The 22,926-nt window shown below is 50.7% G+C and overlaps 1 protein-coding gene across 3 annotated transcripts in view; it reads right to left on the reverse strand.

Moving 5' to 3' along the window:
• LOC120456577 (mucin-2) overlaps nt 1-22,926 on the reverse strand; it is a 96,676-nt gene that overhangs the window by 12,488 nt on the left and 61,262 nt on the right. The window contains exons 5-8 of one of the 3 annotated variants that reach the window (XM_039643466.2): nt 22,791-22,904; nt 19,789-22,726; nt 17,635-19,695; nt 17,306-17,560 (exon numbers count right to left, since the gene is read on the reverse strand). In XM_039643466.2, coding sequence (XP_039499400.1) covers nt 17,424-17,560; nt 17,635-19,695; nt 19,789-22,726; nt 22,791-22,904 — 5,250 coding nt within the window. In that variant the 3' untranslated portion in view covers nt 17,306-17,423. Of the gene's footprint in view, nt 1-17,305; nt 17,561-17,634; nt 19,696-19,788; nt 22,727-22,790; nt 22,905-22,926 lie in introns of those variants that run through there. The other 2 variants (XM_039643467.2, XM_039643468.2) reach the window with 2 other exon arrangements.

Here is a 22,926-nt window from a genome sequence, read left to right on the forward strand (position 1 = left end):
GTGAGGCGGGCGCGGGGGGTGGCTGGGGGGCGTAACGAGGCGAGCCGAACGGGAGCCGAGTGTAGCCGAGGCTCGCAGGATGGCAGGATGCCAGGATGTGGCTGGCGTGTGGCCATGCCGACGGAAAAGCACGACCACGCACACACACATACACACACAGACACACACATGGTGAGCACAACTATGCGAGTAGAGCGTGTGGGGGCGAGCGAGACGGCAGGCGAGCTAGGAGCCACCGCAGTGCCAGTGCGAGTGTGAGTGCGAGCGAGCGAGGGCGCGCCAGCAAGGACGATTTGCTAGCCGAAGGACAAGTGTGGACACCCACCCACCGCCCACCGCCCATCCAGCACCCTGATTAGAGGGGCTAAAAAGCAAAGCGCACTGAACGGCAGGACAGCCGACGAGCAACGAGTGCGCTCGCACATCCCGGCCGACGAGCCTGCCGAGTGCGGATGCAACGATTTGAAAGGCTTCTAAGTCCCGCTGCCAGCGGTGATTGGTCACGAGCTGATGGCCTAGTCGGAGCCAGAGTCCTCGGCGGTGGGGGGGGTTGCTTCGTGTTGCCAACTAATGCACCACCACCCACTGCTAGTGCTGGTGCAGCGCCATGTGGTTGGCTGATGCGACCCCGAACCACCCCCATCCCTCCATCCCTTAGAGCTGGGAGCTTGGAGCTTGGAGCTCCGTATTAGCTCCGAACTGGACTCTGTGCCCGTTGATGGGCATTATTCTATGCACGCTGGGCGATAAAGTGCGTGCTAAGCCCTCCAATGGTTCTCCTATTCTCCTTCTCCTATGCGCCCACTCCACCCACTCCACCCACTCCACCCACTTCACCCACTCAGAAGCGCTGAGAGGCTGCTGCCTTCTTGGCAATATGCGTAAAATGTATTTATGATAATGCCAAAGAGAATTACGTTAATGTTAATGCAAAACTGTTACGACAAACAAGAACAATACGAGAAAATGATGACGACGAGAAAAGGGGGGCGGCGCGGGTAAGAGGAGCGGGGGCTGGGGGCGGGGGGCGTGGCCCACATCACGTTATCATAAAAGCAGATAAATTCAGCCGAAAGACAAACTCATAAAGGCAAAATGTTTCATTCTATTAAAAATTTTTATTGCAAATTTGTAATTTACAATTTGCATTTCGTGTGTTGGCTTTTTTATGTGGCCGCAGGACTCCCGACTCCCGACTCCCTTCCTTTAGCGAGTCCTTGACTTGCGACTGTTGCTGCTTTGCCTCTTCTACTGGGATCTGAATTTTTGGGCTTTGGGCTTTGGGCTCTGGGATCTGGGACTCGGGATTCGGTGGCATTCGGGATGCCGGGCTCTTGAGCTCTTTTGTTTCGCAGCGCAATTTCATAAGCGTTATTCATAATAAAAATGTTATAGAACATCATTTTGGCAATACATAAAAATGCAGCCGGGGATAGATACTGATACTGAGACTACTGATACCGATAGCAATGCCAATGCCAATGCCAATGCCAGCGGACCAGTAATGTTTTCTAATAACATGGTGGATCGCGGCCTTTGGAGCCCCATCCTGGGCACATGCGACCCACCTGCAGCACTCCTGACGATGGCGCATTTTAATAACATGTCATAAAATACTTGGCTGTGTTTTTGTGTTTCCTGCCTCGTCCTGCCTCGTCCTACCCCGTCCTGCTGCTGCTGCTCCGATGGCTTCTGGCCTTGCTCCGACATGGCCATAAAAAAGTCATTACCCATCCATACGTGAATAAGAGTGCTGGGCATGGACCCAACTCTATCGACCATCTACCATCTACCATGTACCATCATCTACCATCGGCGATTGCATCAGCGACGACGACTTTTGGTAATAATACTTCGCGCTCTTCCCAAAATGAAATTGCACGAAAATAATAAATATATTGTTGCCTATTTTCCATAAGGCCCTGTCTCTGCCATTTTATGATGATCCATAAATGGGGTCGAGCGGTCGCTAGCTCTCTATCTTCAATCCGTTGGTCCAGCGAGCCGGTGGAATGTAGGACGTGGGACATGGGACATTGGACGATGGTCGTTGGACGCTGGCCAACTGGGAGCCAAGCTTTGGACTAACCAGAAGGGAAGGCATTTGGCGGGGGAACGCCTTTGTTTTACTGTCCAAGATCTGTGTCTGGCGATAAGCGCAAATGAGTTGAACTCCTGCGGGACAGGAGTGGCTACACTCATATGGCTATTTTCGGGAATATGCTGCACAGCATGCGATGTAGTGAAGCTCGGGCTGCAAGTCCCTAGTCTCCCTAGACTCCCTAAAGTCCCCAGTTCCTCAGTGCTATCTGAGTGAGGAAACACTAGTCTCAATTATTTATGATCACTAATAAGTTTTCTAAAGCAAATGACGTGTGGAGTAAGTTAGGCTATATCCGTTTTAAGTGCGAAGTCCTAATCCTATCGCTTCCTGCTTCGCTAGTGGCAGTGTGGCAAATATGTAATACCAATACCAATTATGGCCCTGTTTTCTAGGAGCACGAGCCTAAAAGACATATGTCTGTGCGGACGTGAGCTGTGAAGTGTGGATGCCGCAATGAATAGGAAACAATAGAGGGAATAGAGGGCTAAGGGGGCGCAGAGATGTGTTGCAGGACCATTAAGAGCAGTGGCATGCAAGTGGAGGGGCGATAATTTGTCTTGGAACCGCTTCAGCTCGCTGGTGGCACCTAAGGACGCGCTGCTGAGCACCCGGCTAGTTGGCACTTTGGGTAGCGGGCGGAGCAGCAGCAGCAGCAGCAGCAGCAGTTCGCTGCTCTAACATTATAATATTTAATATTATTTTCATTCTTTATTTTTATGGCACTCGAGGACATTTCGGGCACACAAATGCGATTCGAGGTGGGGCGATGTGGGGCAATGTGGGCGCTTATCGCGCATACGCGACGTGGGACCACATTTCGCCAGCAGCCCCCGCCTAGGCATGGGAAATCTTGTGCAATAAAATTCCTCTAAACACTCATAAAAATTGCAGGCATATTAAAAATTGTGTTTGTTTAAAAAAAAATGAAATAAAAATAAAAACGGTAACAACAAGGTAGCGGCGCGGTCCCCTTGGGTCGCTGGTCGGATTGGCGGGGTGGTGGGGTGGTGGGGTGGTTAGATGCTTGGATGTTTGTATGGTGCGGTGGTGCGGTGGTGCGGTGGTGGATGGCTGGCGGAATTTAGCTCATATGCGAATTTCGGGCCTTCAAAGGCAGCGGGGCTGCCGTGGCCCATAAAACTGAATGGATATTTGAATAGAATTTGCAATAAAAAATCCCGTTAAAAGCCAGCCCACTCACAAGTATGCCAGTGTGTGTGTGCGCGTGTGTGCGTGGGTGGCAATAACAACTTGTGCGTTATGAAAAACTAATTTCTCTAAACATATGCGCTTCGCAGGCTAAGCACGCGAATGAGCCATGGCCACAACGACGGAGTCAGGAGCAGGCCTTTTACGATCCGCTCTGGCGCAGTGGTCCTGCTCCTCCTCCTCCTCCTCCTCCTCCTCCTGCTCCTGCCCAGCTTCAGCTTCAGCTTCAGTTCCAGTTCCCCATCCCGGCAGCTGAGAGCTGAGGAGTAGCTCGCATGCCGCGCATGTTGACAGAGCTGCCGGAGATGGCACTTGGGTGTGGGATTTGGGATGTGGGATGCTTTCTGGGGCTCGGCTCGAAATTGCAAATTTACGAGTATTTATATTGATGCCATTTTACTTTGATTTTAATGCGCGACCAAAATGCGTGCGAAGATTTTTAATATTTTGTTCTGTGACCAGCATTGAACGACAATGCTCGCACTTCCTCCTCCATCCCCCAAAATTGGCAAAGCTCCGCGAAATATTTATGTATTTCTGCTCAGGCCTTCGCCTGACATCCGCATTCGAGTGGCACCCCGAAGAAACGTGTCCTTGCGAGAAAGATCCATACTCAGTTACTATTCGAGATTTGGGGACCACTTCTTGTAGAGTGCTGGCTAACAGAAGATGCTTCTCGGGGGCTGACCTATCGCTTGGAGTTGCAAAACGGGTTCATTACGGGGCTTATGTATCATAGTTTGGCCAAAACACGCCGCACAGCCTAAAAACTACTCTCCTGAACTGCAAACTATCTCAGCAAACAAATCGTCTCGCTTGCCTGCTAATTTGTATTCTGATTATATTTTTATTTGGAAAATCAGGATTATAGAAAATCTATCTTCATTACGTGGGTGTAACATCATAACTTGGGTAAAAAACGTCACACAGCCATACAAATTACTGTATTCAACAGCTAACAATCCCAACTAACGATCCCAATCTTTTTTTTGGTTTTGCACTTTTTGTAAGGGGTAACGGTAACATCATTAAATTTTGCGAAAAATGGCTAAAATTTTACATTTTAAACTGTGAACGCCATTTGATAGGAAATTTTATTACGAGTTCAACGATATATGGCATTCCATATTCAGATCAATATTTTGAATGCTGTAAACAAAAAACTGATAATAATATTCGCAAAAAAACAGAAAATCGATTTTCGTCTAAATTTCAATATTTACGATTGGTATTTTCGGTATAACTTGGCTAATGATGGTCAGAAAGTTAAAAGAATTACATTTTTTTACTCCTAATTACCAATACTAACCAACCAAATCACTTTTTGACCGACTCTGTTAAAATAATTTTTGGCCAAATTTTCGCATTTTTTGTAAGGGGTACCATCATCAAAAATTGCAAAAAATGTGAAAAAAATAGATTTTTTTTTTTGAAAACACAGTTTGATTGGAAATTTTATTGCGAGTTCAGCGATATACGACATTCCATATTTAGACACTTTCCTCATTTTTTGTAAACAAAAAACTACTAATTTTTGGGCAGAAAATGAGGATTAGGCAAAAATTGATATTTTTCGGAGGGTTTTTCACCATAACTTTCTTGAAAATCGTCACACAGCCATAAAAATTCCTGTTTTATCCAGGGAATGACCCCAGCGAACGACCCATATCCCCATTTGTTTGGATTTTCAAAAATTCAATTTCTTCAAAATTTAGCATTTCGAACGTGAAACGCCATTCGATGGGAAATTTCAACACGAGCTCAGCGATACATGGCATTCCATGTTTACACGATTCCTTCAGTTTTTGTGAGCAAAAAAACAATTATTTTTGTGCAAAAATGAGGATTAGGCGAAAGTTTACACTTTTCGAAGGATTCTTTTATGGTAGCTCGGGCAAAGGGTTAGGCAGCGGAAGGAATACTTTCAGATATTATGCCTCTTTCAGTCTGAAGTGGTTAAATACCAAATACTTTCAGTGCCAAAGTTTAGCCCCAACCCAAAGATCAATGGTGGCAATCGATTCCCTCGCCGACCTCTGCCAACAGCTCGAGTGGCCGCAGTTAAGGTCAGGGGTCGCCGTTGCCGTTGGGACTTGGACTTGCCCCCCCTTGCCCCCTTTCGCTGGCATGTGGTCAAGGACACCAGGACCACAATGCAACTAAATGCTCGGAATTAATTTGTGTTTGTATTTGTGGTTGCACTGGGCGGTGGTGCCACGGATTGCAGGGGCACGGCAAGGGGCAATTTGGAGGAGAGCTCGAAGCGCAGGCAATTGGAGCTGTGGCAAAGGCACTGCGTCCGCTGTTAGGAGCAAAACAAAGGCAGCCACAACAACACACAACACACAGCAGCCGAACAAAACACAAAACAACAATAGTTTGGCAAAGCACCTGGGGGGGCAAAAGGGGAGAGGCGCTGGATGGCAGAAACTGGGGGGCCGCTTTGTTGCGCTTGCTGTTTTGCTCGCCACTTGACAATAAGCGTTGGAAATCAATTACACACAAAAGCGTCAAGTGGCAAATGCAAATGTTTGAAAAGCAAAGCGCAAAGCACAAAGCACGAGTTTAATTGCAATAAAGGCAAATCGGCGCAGCCAGGTGGTCACTGCTTTCGGCCAGGTGAGCTGAGCTGCTGAGGGTCTGGATGTGGTTCTATGGTTGTTCGGTTGTATGGTTGTATGGTTGTTTGGTTAATCAGTTGTATGCTTGTTTGGTTGTATAGTTGTTCGGTTGTTTGGTTGTTTGGTTGTTTGGTTGTTTGCTTGTGCATGTGCATGCTGGATGGGCAATATAGCGCTGAAATGCCTACAAAATGTTAATCGGCAGCTTAAGTCCCGGCTGGGCATTGCTAGTGGATGGGGGCTATCAAAATATCGGTAATTTTGCAAAGGAGCGAAATTTATGTGAAAAGTGGCAAGCAAGCGACAACAGAGCGCTGGAAAGAGTCAGACAGACAAGGCCGGCCCAAAAAAGTGCCGAAAAAAGTGCGGCAAAAAGCAGGAGAAGAAAAACTGGCGATGTGAAATGAAACACGACAACTGAAATGTAGCTGGTTGGGGGAAGGGGGGTGGTTGTCGGTGGGTGGTGCGGCAAAAGGCCCAGAGCTGCATGCAAAATGCCGAAAAAACGATTGCACGGGACAGGATGCGGCCTGGGATGAGTCGAGTCAAGTGCAGGCTGCGTGTGAAGCCGGCGATTATGCGACGAGCTTGCCAACAAAGACAGCAACAAAAAGCGCCGCCTGGCGACCCACATTCGACCCACAGCAGGCAGCGGCACACGAGAGGGGCTTGAACCCGCCAGAAGCATCGGTAGTACCAGTAGCACCAGGAGCCCCAGGACCAAACCATAACCAGCAACAGGAATGGGAATGGGAATGGGAATGGGAACACAAACAGGAGCAGAAACAGAAACAGGACTGCAACCATCGCCAAGACCATCACCAGGGGCCATGCCACAGTGGGCGGCAGTGGACGATTGTTGGCAGGGGCAATTTTTAATGACTGAAAAATAAAAACGGTTTTGGCCCGGCCAAGAGAGTGGGACGCCAATGCGTTATCACTGCCCAGCGGTGGGCGGTGGGTTCGGTGGGGCGATGGTGATTCCAGGCATCAGCATAATGCAAGTCAACGCAAACATTTTATTTGCATTAAGCGTCGCTGCGGAAGTAGCAGAGAAAAAAAAAAACCGACAAAAAAAGATGCGGCGACTAAAAAAAAAGCAGGCAACCAAAAAAGCCAACGTCGATAGCTAAAATACATACGCACGCAAAAAGGCGATTCAAATAAAACACAAAAAATCGTGTACATGCACCGTGCACCGGGCAACGTGCACCATGCAGCATGCACCATGCACCATGCACCTACTTATGCCGCAGCATTCGGCGGCAGCCAATAAAAACGCAGCGCTGCAAGTTGCGTGCAACAGGAAGGCGAAAAAAGCGCGAAAACCAAACAAAAAGCCGCCCAAAAAGCACAAAAGACCAAAAAAAAATGCACATACACCGAAAAAAAAGGCGAGCAGGTCCAGCGACGCGGAGCGGGGAAAAATCAAACAACACATTCCCAATTGCGAAAGGCCTGGGTGCGAGTGAAATGACAGCAGGCTGCCGCTGCACTGGCCACTGCAACTGCCCACCAAGCGCCACCCACCACCACCCACATCCCACCGCCTAGCGCCCACCGCCCACCGCCCACTGCAACTGCAGCTGCGGATGGGAGGGGCTCGGTTCGGCGGCACTCGGCTGCGCTCGGCTCGGTTGGCCCTGAAATAAAAATAAAAAGGGAGCGCGCTCAAAAAAATCCTAGAAATATATAAAAATTGTCCAAAAAGTGCAAAAAAGCAAAGGCGCAAAAACAGGCTCAAAACGCACACATCCTAAGCCGTGGGCCAGAGCAGGCCGGCCTCAGTCGGAGCGAGCGAGAGGGCGATGCCGTTGCAGTTGCAGTTGCAGCTGATGCTGCAGCCACAGATGCAGCAGCAGCAGCAGCAGCAGAGGCCGTGGCAGCGGACACTTGTTTTAGTTATTTTGCCAGCAAGTGCATTTCCCAGGAGCGCACTCGAAAGCCCCGAAATGTAGGCAACGAAAATGGGCCAACTTCTGTGCACGATCGAGGAACATCTTCATCACCTAGTATCTATGTTTAACTATTAAACTAATAAATAATATTAAACGAATAAATAAAAAAGCAGTTGAAAGGGTAAATCCAAGAGAAATCTAGACCCTGGGCGAAGGGCTGCCTGCGCGACCTTCGAGTCCGTCCCTGGAAACGGCCATGCAGTTTACTGCCACAGATCGAGTGCAGCGCGAGGTGCGAGCGAGAGCTGCCGCTGCGGTGAGGTGAGACGGAAGATGCAGCCTGCATGCGATGCAATTCGCGCCATTCGGCGGGGTGGTGTTGCATGTGCAACTGGGGGCGATGGCGATGGCGATGGCGAGGGGCAGCGCAAATTGAAATAAAAAAATAAAAAAATGTATAAAAACCATAAATAAATAAAATTAAGCAGAGAGCGCTTGGGGGAAAAAACCCAAACGATGACAGCGAAAAAAAGAAGCAGCATGCAGCATGCAGAATGCAGAATGCATTGTAGCCGCTGCAACTGCACTTACATACAGACCACCGCCCAAGTGGGTGGGCGCGGGTGTCCAATGCAGTTTGGCAATTTAGTGGGGGAAAAAAAATGACAAAAAAAAAAGGCGAAATATACTTAAATTTGTTGCTCTTGTGTGAGTGCGATTGGAAGTGTGAGTGAGTGTGTGAGAGTGCGAGTATGTGTGTGTAAGTGGGTGTGGGAGTGGGAAGGGGGCAGCGCGAGTGCGCCAGCTCGCTCGGACGCACGCAAAAAATATGCAAAAACTCCGCCCTAAAATGCGAGGCAATAAAATAAAAATCAATCTAATGAAGCCCAGAGCCAAACAAAGCAAAAAGGCGAAAAGGCCGAAAACCAACAAAGATGGCGGTAGAATTGGTCGAAGTGGTACATAGATGGGCCTATGGGTGTATGGGTGTATGGCGGATACGCTAATTTAAAATGTGCAACTATGACAGCTCCTCCTGCCCTCCTGCATCCACCGCACTCGCATCCGCCGGAGCTCATCCTTTTGCAGGCTGGCCATTGCCATTTATGGGCAACAAAAAGCATTCGATTAAGCGACCTCAGCACACAACAATAATATCGACAGCTCGCAGTGGTGATGGGCCCAAAATCGCATCATGGCACCCCAAAACCCCAGAATCCCAGAACCTTAAAACCCCAACAGCAACCCCCAATCGCTGAGACCAGCTCCCGATGATTACAGAGAACGAATGCGTCGGCTAGAAAGTTTCCTCCAAGGGTCAAAGCCAGAAGTCAGTAGCCAGGAGCCAAGGAAGAGTGCAGCCTGAGATCCCAAAACCCAATTCCATTCCAGCGCTTTTCCATGGGTTTTCCCGCAGGTCGTTGTTAATTTGCTGGATTAGGCGGGAGAACGAACTGAGGCATCGGAAATCGGAGCGGAGCATCTGGGGGACAGAACGTTCCTGGACTCCAGATGAGGAGGAGCTGAGTGGAGATGAGCTGAGCTCTGAGCAGAGAGATGGGATGAAAACTAAACCGCAGCCCTTTTATGGCTCCGGGCGAGCCCTTTGTAGGTTTGCTGACGAAATGCGCCGATAACTTTTTTTATTTCGAAGCTCTAAAAATGAGACATTTCATATTACTTTTACGGCAGGAGCAACTGCCTCCGACTCCGACTTCGTCTTTGCTTCCGCCGCCGCTTTCTCAGTGGGTTAAAAACAATTCGGCTGCCTCAAGTTTCGGTGGCCCACTCCCCTTTTGGGGTTGCGCCACGGCCAGCGGACACACGAGCCAAGGACTTGAGGGGGGAGGGAAGTAGCAGTGGCAGTGGCACACACTTAACGGCACTCAACGCATACAAAATTTCAAAATCATCAAAAAGTAGAAAAATACGCGTTTCATGCACATTCGCGGCATTTATGAGCCCATCAACGTCGCTCATGGATGAAAGTAACGCGTTTTATGCGTCGTTTGGGTGCCTGCCAAATGTATCTTTTTATGTGGTTCGGCGGTGTTGCAAGCGCAGCTCTCGCTCATGACCACATGAGATATGGGGTGGCAGAGGGGCAGGACTCGAAGCTGTAGCTGTAGCCGTTGCTGGATTGGGCATGGCATGGGTTTTGGGTTTTGTGTTTTGGGTTTTGGGGCAGCACACGGCATTGCCGTAAAAGTAAGGAAACGGGCGGCGGGAAAACCATCAAGTTCAAAGTTTTCGGCAACGTTTACGAGTCGCCCGCTGCCACTGGCGGTAGCCAGTAAAAAGTGAAGGGCGTACCACATCCGCACGCCGATCCGCACTGGATCCTATTGGCCGGATGAATTCCACCTGGCAAGCGACTGACTGACTAGGCGCCTGCTTAGTGCGTCCGCTAAGCAACCCTCCATCCTCAGTCATACCCATTCCCAAGCCCATAGCCATATCCATGCCATGGCCACCCCCGGGGTTCCCTTGCAACTAACAAACACTTTTATGCGCTATTAAAAATATTCTTTTTATAAGCCCTATAAAAGGAACGCAGCGAAATCAGCCGGCAATTTATTCGCAAAGCGCTTTCCGTTCACCCACACACCACCACACCAACACCAACACACACACACACACACACACACACTCACACACCACCACACCCACTTGAATCGACAGAAAGCGCTCTCGAGAGAGACATTTTATGCGCACCTAAGTCATTTCGAACAATTTCGATTAAAAAACTCATCTAAACAATTTATGGCGCGGCGTAAAAATCAAATCAAAGCACTGTCGGCCGGCAAAAGTGCAGCATTCAGCGTTCAGCATTCAGCGGGGTGGTTCCAATTCACCCACCCACCCAACCACCCCACCACCCAAGCCACCCACTCACATTTCCAAGTTTACAACTATGCGGGAAAAGCATAAATTTAGAAAATGTGATGGCCTCCACAGTCCGTTGATTAGTTATTAAACGGTTTGTGTGTGCATCTGAATTGGGGCGGTAAAATCTCGAGATCCAGATAGATCGATTTGGGTCCCCCCACACACTTCCCCCGCACTCCCCCTCAGCGACCATGCGATTTTTGGGGTCCTTCAGCCATTACAAAGTTTCTAAACTTTACGATTAAGTATAAAGAGCAAAGACACGCTCCTCGAGGAGCTGGCAGCAAGTTGAAACTGTGCGGGATATTAAAAAGTGCACGGAATAATGCTCCTTTTATGACCAAAGTGGCATCGGACAAGGGGTGAATGGGGGTGCTTCAAATGTCAGCTGACATCTCACCCAACCACCCAACCACCCAACCACCCAACCACCCAAACCACCACCCCCACCACCCACTGGCGGGCTGGTTCAGGCTCATTTCGTTTTTAATTTCCGTAATTCCGTCAGCAGAAAAATTTTTGCAATATAAAAAGTAAATATCGAAATTTATAGACCTGCAGATGTGCTGGGTTGAGGTTGAGGCCAAGGACGAGGGGATGGCGTTAGTGTTCGGGGTGTGCCCCCAACCACCGCCTCTTGCCCCACCTCTCCTCAGCCAAAGACGGAGGCTGAAGCGACATTAAAATGTTAAATAAAAACAGTAACAAAATACACACAAAAACAAACCGAAGACAGCGGCGGCGGCCGAGAAGAATTCCATCAACCCCCTTTGGCAACTTACACGAGGAATTTAATGACAACACTAAAAAGTTTAAGCGTTATTATTTCTAGGGTAGTCAGTCGCACCACCCCCTCCCCCACCCCCCGAAAATCAGCTCCAAGGATAAGAGCTTAGGCGGAGGGATGATGAATCCGGCTGGCTGGCTGCCTGGATGAATGGATGAATGAATGGCTGGAAAAAATACGACGGCTGTAAAATGGCGAATTCATGACCTGCAACTGCCGCCCGCTACCGCTCCACCTCTCCCCCGACCACCATTTTCCCCCCTCCCCGCCTTGTGTTGTGTTGTGTGTGTCTGTGTGTGTGTGTGTGCATTCTAATGGCAACTAAAAACGAGCGGAGCTGAGCGCGATTGTAACGATTCGGTTATTACCATTATATTGCCGAAACAGCGCGCGCTTTTCCGTCCTGCCTCCCACCGCCCACCATCCACCGCCCAGCACTCGCTGTTCCAAACCCCATCCCGGCCAGAAACAAAGTCGAAACGCACATAACTCAATCTTCGACGTAGGTACGCAGACCCACCCAGCCCCCCTTTTTTTTATTGCTAATGGCGCAAGACGAAGGAAGCTCGGGGAACTGAGGTGGGGCGGCACTGCTCCTGCTGCAGTTTATGCGCTGCTGTTAAACTTACGGCAGTTTACCGCCGCAACAGCAACTTGCAACCCAGAACCACCCACTGGCAAGCGGGCCAGCGCATTCCACGGCTTAAAAACGAAACAATTTTTACAACTTTGTTGTTTGCCTGCGGCAGGGCAGCATTCGCCATTTCTAGTTGGCCCGTAAAGTGAATGTAGTAATTTTTCAAAAATCTTTGTCTTTAATGGACCATTAAGCGCTCTTTCGGCCGCTGTCCCAGACCCAGAACCAAACCCATCCACTCACCCATACTGCATACTACATACTGCATACTGCATACTCCAAGCCCACTCCCAGCTGCTTGCGACTGACAACTTGGCTAGACTGCCAAGTCCGCCCATCGTCAATATTGCGATTCGGTTGTAAAAAATGCGTTTTAATGCTTCAATAAAATAAAAAGTTTGCATTAAAAGCAAGCCAGTCTGCAGCGGTGGTGGCGAAGCGCCATCTTCGGGCGGAACAATTAGCGTAAAAAATAGACGATCCTGGACGCTGGAGCAGCAGACTAGTGGAGCAGCAGACTCTTAGGATTCCAGGCTCTGGCTCTCAAGTTGCTCATGCCAAAAAGTTGATGTGAACTTTAGGAGCGGAGCTCACCTCTCGGCACTCAAGTGGAGGTGGTGCATCGCATCGCATCGACTGGGCGATGGCGAATGGTGCACATTGTGCCTTTTCGAGGCAAAATTAATGTTTAATCAACAAAGTGGTAATGTGCCCCGCAGCGCCCCGTCCCCCGTTTTTGCCGTCATCGGGCATGTGGAAAACTAGCGACATTGCATCAAAGAAACGAAAATATTTGCTGTGCGTGGGCCGCAAAAAAGCAACATAAAAATTGAAATCGGATAATGCAAACAGTAGATTAAAAACCGGCCCTGCCACCGCGAGACTCCAGTTGCCAGATACCAGCTACCAGTTACCAGTACCAGTTACCAGCTAGTAGATCCCAGTCCACGTCATGCTCGATATCAGAGGGACCCTTCCGGGTGTCCTGGTAATACCGATGCCGCGATGCCGCGATGCCACGATGCCGTGTTTGGGAACGCTAATTGAAAGCCACTGCCACCTTTGCGCTTTGCAGCCAAAGACAAATATTGGATGGACCGCGGCTTTATGCATATTTAAAATCAATTAAGTCAATAAATAATAAGGACAACCTTAATGCGATTGCATATGAACGAAATGCGGCAAATGCCGCCTATATTTGCCTTGCCGCCGAGTGCAAATCTGGGCCGCAGGAGTAGAAGCACCAGCAGTTGGGTAGTTGGGTAGGGGCGAGGTCAAGATACGGGTCCGCATCCATGGGATTTGAACGCGACACGCTTGGAGAGCTCTCCGCGGGCCACTTGGAAGGCACTTGGCCGAAACGGGAAGCTAGCCAGGCTGGGTGCACTCAACGATGAGTTGCAAATTGTTGCCGCTTGTGTGCCGCCTGCAAAGAGTGCGCAATTGAGGGGGCGCGCACAAAGCGCTCGCCGGAGCACGCCAGCCAATGCAGTCGGCCACGAAATCTGGACACAAAGCACCATCCCACGGCCACATGGCCACATGGTCACATGGCCAAGTGGTCAAGTGGAGCAGAGCAAAAACTGAGCGGGGCCAGCGAGGCGAAATCAAATGAAACAATCGGCTAAACGAGCTCTCCTGCCCCACTGAGCCATCCCGCCAAAAGAGGCGAAAAGAGCCTGGATGGCTGACTGACTGACTGGTTTACTGGGTGGCCAAGGAAAGGAGCAACAGGAGCAAGAGGAGCAACAGGAGCAAGAGGAGCAAAAGGAGCAAGAGGAGCAACAGGAGAAGCCGGTGCAAAAGAAGCTAAAGGAGCAAAAGAAGCAAACGGAGCTGGCGCTGCAAAAGAAGCACCACGCAAATGTGGTACACGGTGCACAAAAAGTGATGGCGCTGGTGGCAAAAGCCAAAAGCAATCAGAGTGCGACGCCTGCCAGCAAAAAAGAATGCAACGGAGATGTCGAAAGACAAGCAACAAACACGACTCCACCACGCACCACCCAATCGACTAGTGCCACATGCCACACACACCAACACACACACACAAACACACGGAGGCAATCAGAGAGTTTCATTCATGACGACCAACTCGAAGCCCCAGTCCGTACTCCTCAGTCCTCAATCCTCAGTCCTCAATCCTCAGCCCCATCTCCAGTCGACAGCCGCATGTCCTTGCCGGGGCCACGGCCCACTTCCACATCCACTTCCAGTTGCTCACCCACTCTGCATCGACATCCACATCCATAGCCACAGCTGTGTGTGCATCTTTTTGCTTTCGTTTTAGAAAACTCACGGCTCGCACGACACTCGAACCCAGCCAGACCAGACCAGACCAGACCGATCACGCCAAAAAGAAACTGCAACGAATCAAGGACGAATTTTTTGACAGTTTTTTTGCTCCTCACACGGAGTGTGCCACATGTCCATTACCACCACCCGTTGCCAAACTCTTTCGCTTTGGCTTTGTTTTCCGCCGACTCGACCCTGTGCGGCTGAACTGCTCTTGCTCCTTTTTGCGCACACGATGCACACGGCGATTCTTTGGCGTTTTTTGTGTGCCGAGCTCTGGCTGCTCGCTGCTCGCTGCTCGGTGGTCGATGGTCGGTGGTCGGTGCTCCGCCTGGCCAAAAAGAAAGCACTACGGAGGCGACCCAGATATCGCCACTTACACAAAGTGCAGTCGTCGGCGATGGCGATGGCGATGGTGGGGTGGCCATTGAATACGCATTAGTGGAACCCGCTGACACAGCCGTGCTAAAAAGCAATGGGTGCCATAAGATGGGCTCAGCAGACGGGCACTGTGACTCCTCCTCCTCCGCGCCGGAGGAGCAGCACTACTATCAATCTGGCTCGCCGGATCACGGCCTCATGCATAGGTGATGAGCCGGGGCAGCTGTGGCATGCAAAGGAACATTCGCATCCGCATCCGTAGCGGATCCGTATCCGGATCCACGCTAAGCCGGGCAGAACAAAGGCGGCAAGAGGAGAAGAGGGCAAGAGAGCAAAAGGGCAAGAGGTCGGGGAGCAGCAAACACAAATCCCGGTTTGTAAGCCAATTTGCACTTAGGCTTATCTAATGTCGTATCATTTGTATAATGCTCTGTTCGGCCTGATACTTGATGTCTACTGTATGTAGTCAATACTCTGCTCCCGATTCCGACTCCATGTCCGACCCCAAAGGAGCCACACCCACACATCCCACTTCTAGCACCACACACACGCGAGTGTGTGGGCGTGTGTGTGTGTAGGCGGGTGTGTGGGATTGTATGGGCGTGTGTGCGCCTTATCCTGCGGGGTTCATTTCTAAGCTCATTTATGTTTATCACAAATGCGTGCCAAAGTGTGTCGTTATTCTTCCACCTCCACGCACACTTCCCCAACTTTCAGCCATCGCCGATGTTGTCGAACTTGTTGGCGTGGCGCGAACAAAAACATTTCAAATATTCAAAAAAGCCGCACACTCGCACTCGCACTCGCACAAGACATCCACCCATCCACCCATCCACCCAGCAGACACAACTGACACACAAGAAATGGCAGTTGTGAGCTGTACTCAACTAGTCGGGACATGTACTGGCCATAGAAATTCATCTAACGGCTGTAACAGGTAATTGAACTTGGTTATATGGCCCTCGGAATGGCGTCGCGCTGCAAATGGAAATGTGGAAATGTGGAAATGCTCCGGCATTCGCAGAGTTCGCTGGGTTCGCGGGGTTCGCAATGTCGAAGGGTCGAGGAGTCGGGTAAATGGAAATGGAAATGGAATTGAATGACGCGCGCATCGTGTGCCAAATGTGACGTCCTGGGCTCACAACGCAGAACGTAGAACCCAGCCAGCCAGTCCCTTCTGAGGCAGAAGCAATGCGTGCGAACTATATAATGCGGGCATAAAAAGGATTTGCACAAGGAGCATGTGTGCGTGGCGGCGGCGGGGGGAAGTCAAATCCAAGACTTCATGCTACATGAAAATTGCAAATTGTGCGCCATAGTTGGGGGCAGATGCGGAAGGGAGGGGGCCAACTGTTGAACTGCTGAATAATTCATGGCCAACTGGAGATTTGTGCAGCAGGAGCAGCGGGAGCAGCAGGATGATGTCTGCTAAGCGCGTTTGATGCCGATTTGTGGCACGCATAACTGTAAATCGCCGAAAAGCCTGCCACTGGTGCTTAGATGGCAATTGGTGGTGTGGGTGTGGATGTGGGTGTGGATGTGGGTGTGGGGCATTGATTAACTCCATGCTCTATGTGGGAACTGTGCCACATCACCCACAACGAGTAATCCATCCAGCGAACTACCGAGCTACCAAACAAGCGAACAAGCGAACAAGCGAACCGAACAGAACAGATCAAAACAAAGGGAAACAAGCGAAGACAACAAGAGCACGACAATGCAGCTGCCACAAAAACAATGACTGCACTTGCACTTGCTCCTTTTGCTTGCCGTTAACACAAAACACAGAACTGCCCCCACCACTAGCACCACCACCCGCGTCGCTTCAGGAATTCTGAATGCGGACACTGCCTGTCGACACTGGGCGCCTGGTGGCCAAGTGCCCACTCGCATGTGTGTGCAATGGCGATGGCGATGGCATGCGGGTGGGGCATGCCGCGGTGGCAACTTTGGCTTGGTCTTGTTGCCGTCCACGATTGTGTTAGGGACTTCTTTCTTTTGTTGGCCCAGTCGGCAGCAGCGGGCGCCAACAGGTGGCAGCTACTTCTGGACACATGCTGGCAGCATAACCACAGACCACGACCACGACTACGACCGCATCCACATCCACATCCATATCCCCATTCACATTCACATTCACAGTCGCGACCCACCTATATCCCATTACCCACACAGGCTGAAGGACGTTCGGCGTGGTGGCACGCTTTTTTATCCTTTGCTTGCCACGCCATGCCATTCCATTCCATTCCTTTGCTTTCCTTTTGGCGTGCAACTTTTTGTGTGCACTCTGCCTGCTTCTTTTGCCAGCTGCCTCTGCGCTGTGCACTGTGCTGTTTCTTTTGGCGGAACCCAGTCAATCCAACCCCACAACCCCACGACCCCACGACCCCATGCCACCCGGAGGCAACACACGGAGAACAGTCTGCTTCCCCTCCCCCATTGGCCAAGGCGACCCACTTGCTGTGCGCCAGTCGCAGACCGTCTTGGTTGATTTAAAGTATGGTATTTATTGTAGTTATAGGTACTAGGTATAGGTAAAGGTAAAGGTAAAGGTTCTATGTTAGAGCAATCGTACTACGGAAATTCCGTGGGCGTCGTCGTGTTTCTATGCTGCGTTGCGGAAGCCAGCGATGTCGGTCAGCTCCAGTGGCTTCCACTGGATGTCGACATGTTTGTGGATCCGCTCCTCCTCCTCGTCGCAGCCTCCCGTGCAGTTGGACGTCTTAATATTATCAGCTGGGTCTGTGGTCGAGTCATAGGTCATGGGTCAGGGATAAGGTACTGGGGTGAAATGTGCTTATCGAAGGGTGACTTACCGAATTTGTGATCGTGGTCCTGGTCGCAGGACTTCGGACAGAAGACGATCTTCAGGTCGATGGGCTCGTACACCTTCACGATGAGCTGCGGCACCTTCTCCGTGGAGTGGTCCTCGGGACTGGACACTAATGGATTGAACGAACGGTTAGCGAGGCTCACTGGGTTGCTCGGCGCTCGAGCGGCGGCGGAGATGGACGATATGGAGGAGATGGGTGTAAGATGGACGGTTTGGTTGCGCGCCGCCAGCAACCAGGGCCTGCTGTTCACCGACAGCACTTCCTGGCGCACTGCGACGGGCACAGGTGTTGCTGTTGCGGTTGCTGTTGCTGGTGGCGCTGATTCTGGAGTGGTCTGTGTGACTATTTCTTGGGTACTCTGTGCGATTGACTCTGGTTTTTGTTTTCCCGATTCGCCTGTTCGATGTTTTTGTGTTGCTTGTGTTGCTTGTGTCGCTTGTGCCGCTTGTGTTGCTGGTGTCGCTGGTGTTGCTGGTGTTGTTGCAGATGTCGATGGTGGTGTTTGCGAAGATGATTCAGTTTGTGGTACTCTGCTTTGTATCGTTGTTTGCATGACTGAGTCGGTTGGCTTTGGATCAGATGTGTGTGGCACGTTTGGTCCAGAAGGTTGCCCAAATTTGGCGGCCAGTCTTCGGCTAAGAGCCTCGGCAACTACTGATACGCTGTTGGTTGGACTTTCGGTGGGAACCCGACTTTCCTTGCTACCGAGTTTCCTAAACTGCGCTCCGTTGGATGTGGCTTTCACTTCCACCTCGTTTGCCTCGCTCCTGGTTGCTAATATATTGAGCATCGTCTGTTTGAGAGGCTGCGCGGATGGAAGTGCCACTTGCCGCTTGGCGGTGGCTGCTGGTGGCTTATCCCCTACTAAGACTGCGCCACGCTCTTTTTGGTCAGCATCAGAAGAAGCAGTGGGCTCGTCTTCCATGTAGTCGTCGTCCTCATCATAGTATTCCGCACTCAGAGGTGTCGAACTCTTCTGCCTCTGACTGAGTGCCTCTGGACGTAAGTGCTTACTAGCAGTCAGAGCTGGTCTTGCGGTCGAACTCGTGGGCGAAACAGTGCTCTCGCTTGTGGTGGACGCAGGACTTTTACTGCTGCTCGATGTCTGAGGGGCACCTGTGGTTGTGGATGTGGTCATAGCCGGCGATGGCTTCTTCACTTCCGTATGAGTTAGGCGCTGCTTCAGGAGGCTGAGCAGGAAGTTCTTCCTGGCCTCCAGGCTGGTGACTACTCCGCTCGAAATGTCATTCGCGTCATTGACATAGTCAGAGCCGCCAGAGCTGTCGCCGTAGTCCGGCTCTCCAGTTGTCGACTCAATGGGCAGGGCTGTGGTGGAGGGAGCTGGCTTGGTCGAACTGGGCACAGAAGTGGATTCATGTGCCTGTGGCTCAGTGGTCGTAGACGGAGCCTCAGGGCTCACTGCGGGCACAGTGGTGCTGGACATTGCCCTTGGCTGCGTTTTGTCCAGTACCTCGTTGTCCTCGTCCGCGTACTGCTCCGATGTCTCACTGTCGTAGTACTCGGAGTCCTCCGGCTCCTTCTTGGTAGTGTTGTGCGTGACAAGGGCCTTGGGTTGAATAGAGCGCTTCTGGGTGGAGGCCAGCTGCTGGATGGAGAGCCGTAGAGAGTGGGCGATAAAGGGCTTGGAGGTGGCCAGGTTGTGCCTGGCCATCTGAGCAATGGTCACTCCTCGCGGACGCGGGCTGGAGGACAGCTGACTGGATGGTCGCTCAGTGGGAGCATGCTCCTTGCTCGGCGGCGTGGTGGAGATTATGTGAAACAGTTTCTGCAGAAGGTGGGCCGCCGCCAGGGTGGACATGGTTGGAGCCCTGGCTGTGGTTGCCTGCCCTGATTCCGCATCGGCGGAGGACGGTGCATCGTCCATGTAGTCAGGCACTTCCTGCCCGCCCAAAGGGTTCCTACTTCCGGTAAATGCCGTGTTGGTTTGTGTGTGGATGAGCTTTTCTTGTTTCTGTGGTGATTGTAGTTCAAGTAGGTTCACTTGTTGGTGTTCTTGTGTGCATGCAGGATTTGTGTTCTGATCTGTAAGGCAAGTGTCATGATTAGGTGTTCGGTGCTGCTTGTGTGGAGGAGCGTTCAAAATGGATTAATTGATGCTCATGAGCATGGACTTACCTGAGGTGGAGTCGGGATCGGGACATGGCGGTCGCGTCACAGTGGTCACTGCAGTCGAGGCGGTGGAGACTTGCGGGGTAGTGGTAGTTGGAATCTTCGTGGTTCCGATACTTGTGGTTGGTGACGTAACTGATGTCGGATGGCGAGTTGTTGGGGTCGGCCTTTGTGTGCTGGAACTTGGTTTTGGTGTGGGTATGGTTGCCGAGGAGGTTTTCGGACTGGACGTGATTGGATTTTGAGTAGATATGGTTGTTGTCTTTGTAGTCGTCGTTGTTGTGGGTTTAGGAGTAGTAGATTCTGGCTTTGGAGACGATGTAGTCGTCGTTGTTGTGGGTTTAGGAGTAGTAGATTCTGGCTTTGGAGACGACGTACTTTCCGTAGAGGATTTCGAAATGGTGGTTGTAGTAATTGGAGTAGTGGATGTCACTGTAGTTGTTGGAGGCGTTGTTGTCAGCGGTTTGGGAGTTGTAGTTAGTTTTTCCGTGCTTAGTGTAGGTATCGGAGAACTTTCTGTAGCCTTCTTCGTGGTAGTAGAAACCGTTGAAGCTTCATGAGTAGAAGATATTGGTTCCTGAGTAGAAGTTTTCAGCGTAGTTGGCTTCGGAGTCGTCGTTGTTGTTTTCTGGGTCGTTGTAGTCGATTCGGAAGTAGTACTTGTGGAGCTAGGTAATGCAGAAGTCTTCACAGAGGCCGTAGTTGGATTTTCGGTACTTTTTTCGGTGGTAGGCTTGGAAGTACTAATCGTTGTCCTTTCAGTGCTTGGTGATGTTTTCGGAGTAGTACGTTTCGGAGTCGTAGGCTCTGGATTCTTAGTTGTTGTTGTTTTGTTGGTAGGTGTTATAGTAGAGGTCTTCTGTGGAGTTGTTTCCCGTTTGTGTGTAGTCGTCTTCTGTGCCGTTGTTGCTGGTACAGCAGTAGTAGTAGTTGTTGGCTGTTCCGTGGTCGTTGTTGTTGTAGATGGTTTTGGAGCGATCGTTGTTGGTTGTGGCGTAGTGGTTGACTTCCGAGTCGTCTTTTTTGTTGGTTGAGGTGTAGTTGTTGTTGAGTGTTGAATAGATGTAGTTTCCGGTGTAATTGTGGCCGGTTTTTGGGTTGTGGTAGTGAATTTAGTTGTTGTTGGCGCTGTCGGTGTCGTCTTTTGGGTCGTTGTTGAAGTAGTAGTACTAGTAGTAGTTGTTGGCTTTTCCGTGGTCGTTGTTGTTGTAGAGGATTTCGGGGCAATAGTTGTTGGTTTTTTCGTAGGTGTTGACTTCGCAGTCGTCGTTGTTGTTGGTTGAGTGGTAGCTGTTGTTGGGTGTTGAGATGACGTACTTTCCGTGGAGGATCTCGAAGTGGTGGTTGTTGTTATTGGAGTAGTGGATGTGACTGTAGTTGTCGTTGGTGTCGTTGTTGTTGAACGTTTGGGAGTTGTACTTGTTTTTTCCGTAGTGCTTGAAGGTTTAGGGGAACTTTCCGTAGATTTCTTAGTGGTAGTGGCAGCTGTTGATGTTTTCTCAGTAGTCGACTTTGGTTTCTCAGAAGTAGTTGTTGCTGCAGTAGATTTGTGAGTAGTCGTTGTTCTTTTCTGAGTCGTGGTGCTGAATTTTGGAGTGGTACTATGTGGTTTCTTTGTATTTTTTGTAGTTCGAGGAGAAGTTGTTATGTTTTTGGTAGTGCTAGAAGCTGTTGACGTTTTGTGAGAAGTGTTGTGAGTGGTCGTACTTCGTTTATGAGTCGTTGATGTCACTGTAGTAGTCCTCGGTTTTTCGGTAGCTGGTGAGGTTTTCTCAGTAACTGTTGTTGGTCTTCCAGTAGTAGGTTTCGCGGACGCTGTGCTATGTGGTTCCGTACTTGAAATTATTGGGGTGGTATTTCTCACTGTGGTAGTTGTGCTTGGTTTGGGCGTTGTACCCTGTGTTGCAATAGTGGGGCATGTATGCACCGCTGGTTTGCTCGTAGTTGTTGTAGGCGTTGTAGGATTTGTAGGTTCAGTTGAGAGAATGACAATATTTTGCGAAAGATGCAAGCCCTTTAATGGTGATTTGAGTTCCGGAGCCTCCGTGACATCGTTCTTGTCTGTACCATAGGTGTACCTTTTGTATTGATAATTACTAGTATCCTTTAAAGGCTCACGAGTAGCTGTATCATCTGGTACGAAGGCAATGTTTTCCGAGAGCTTTAGTTTGCGCGGAACGCCCTCCTCCTCAACTTCTAAGTTTTCTGCAGCCGTTTCCTTGCCGCGATGGTACGAGGGATAGGCGGAATATTTATGATAGGCAGAAACAGGGGTAGGTTCCGCACTCTTTGGCAGCTCTACCACATTCAATGATGGTCTTTCAAAGGCCTGCGCCGTTAGCTGTAGCTTTTCGGACTTAAGGGCAGGCTGCTGTTCCCTAGCTTCCGTATCGTAGTCGTCCTCTTCGTAGAGCGGTGGTGCAGCGGGATAGGGTGGATAGTAGGGCTGTGGGGCGTAGGGTACCTGCACCGGACCCGGAACAAAGTCAAAGCAGTCGACTTCACTGCGGGGACGACACAGCTTTCGCTCGATATCGAAGCTATTGCTGCCGGGGCATTTGAATCGTGTCTGCAGATAGGTGCCACTTGCCTGCAATCGACACGTGTAGTAGAGGGCGCAGTCCGTCGGGGAGCGGAACGTGCCTTCCTCGGCGCACTCGGGAAACTTCAGCTCGCAGTTCTGGGGAATGTAGCTGCCACTGTCCGATATCTCCGTCGAGGGGCACTGGTCGCCGGGCAAGCATTTGCGCTCCACCGGCGAGAAAATGGTGCCCGCCGGGCAGGCGAATAGCCAGGGCTGCGTCCGGTTTTTGTCGCACCTGTAGTACACCTTGCAGTCGTGGGGGTGTGGAAAGCGGCCCTCCTTCTCGCACTGCGGCGGCCTGTGGTCCGGTCTGTGCTGCGGAACGTGTTGCACGCATCGCCCGCTGCTGGCGTTGAAGCTCTGGGGAACGGGAAAGCGAGTTGAGTGGCTGGCGAAGTGGGGCAAGCGGTCGTCTAAGACTCACCTCAAGGCTGCGGCATTTGCTGAAGATAACACAGTCGGGCTTGCAGACGTAGTAGTACTGCTGCTGGTCGGGATGGGGCTTGATGCCAATGTAGTTGCGTGAGCAGCGATTGTTCTACAATTGGAAATAAAGAAAC

Source organism: Drosophila santomea, chromosome X, assembly GCF_016746245.2.
Source record: "Drosophila santomea strain STO CAGO 1482 chromosome X, Prin_Dsan_1.1, whole genome shotgun sequence".
Lineage (NCBI taxonomy): Eukaryota > Metazoa > Arthropoda > Insecta > Diptera > Drosophilidae > Drosophila > Drosophila santomea.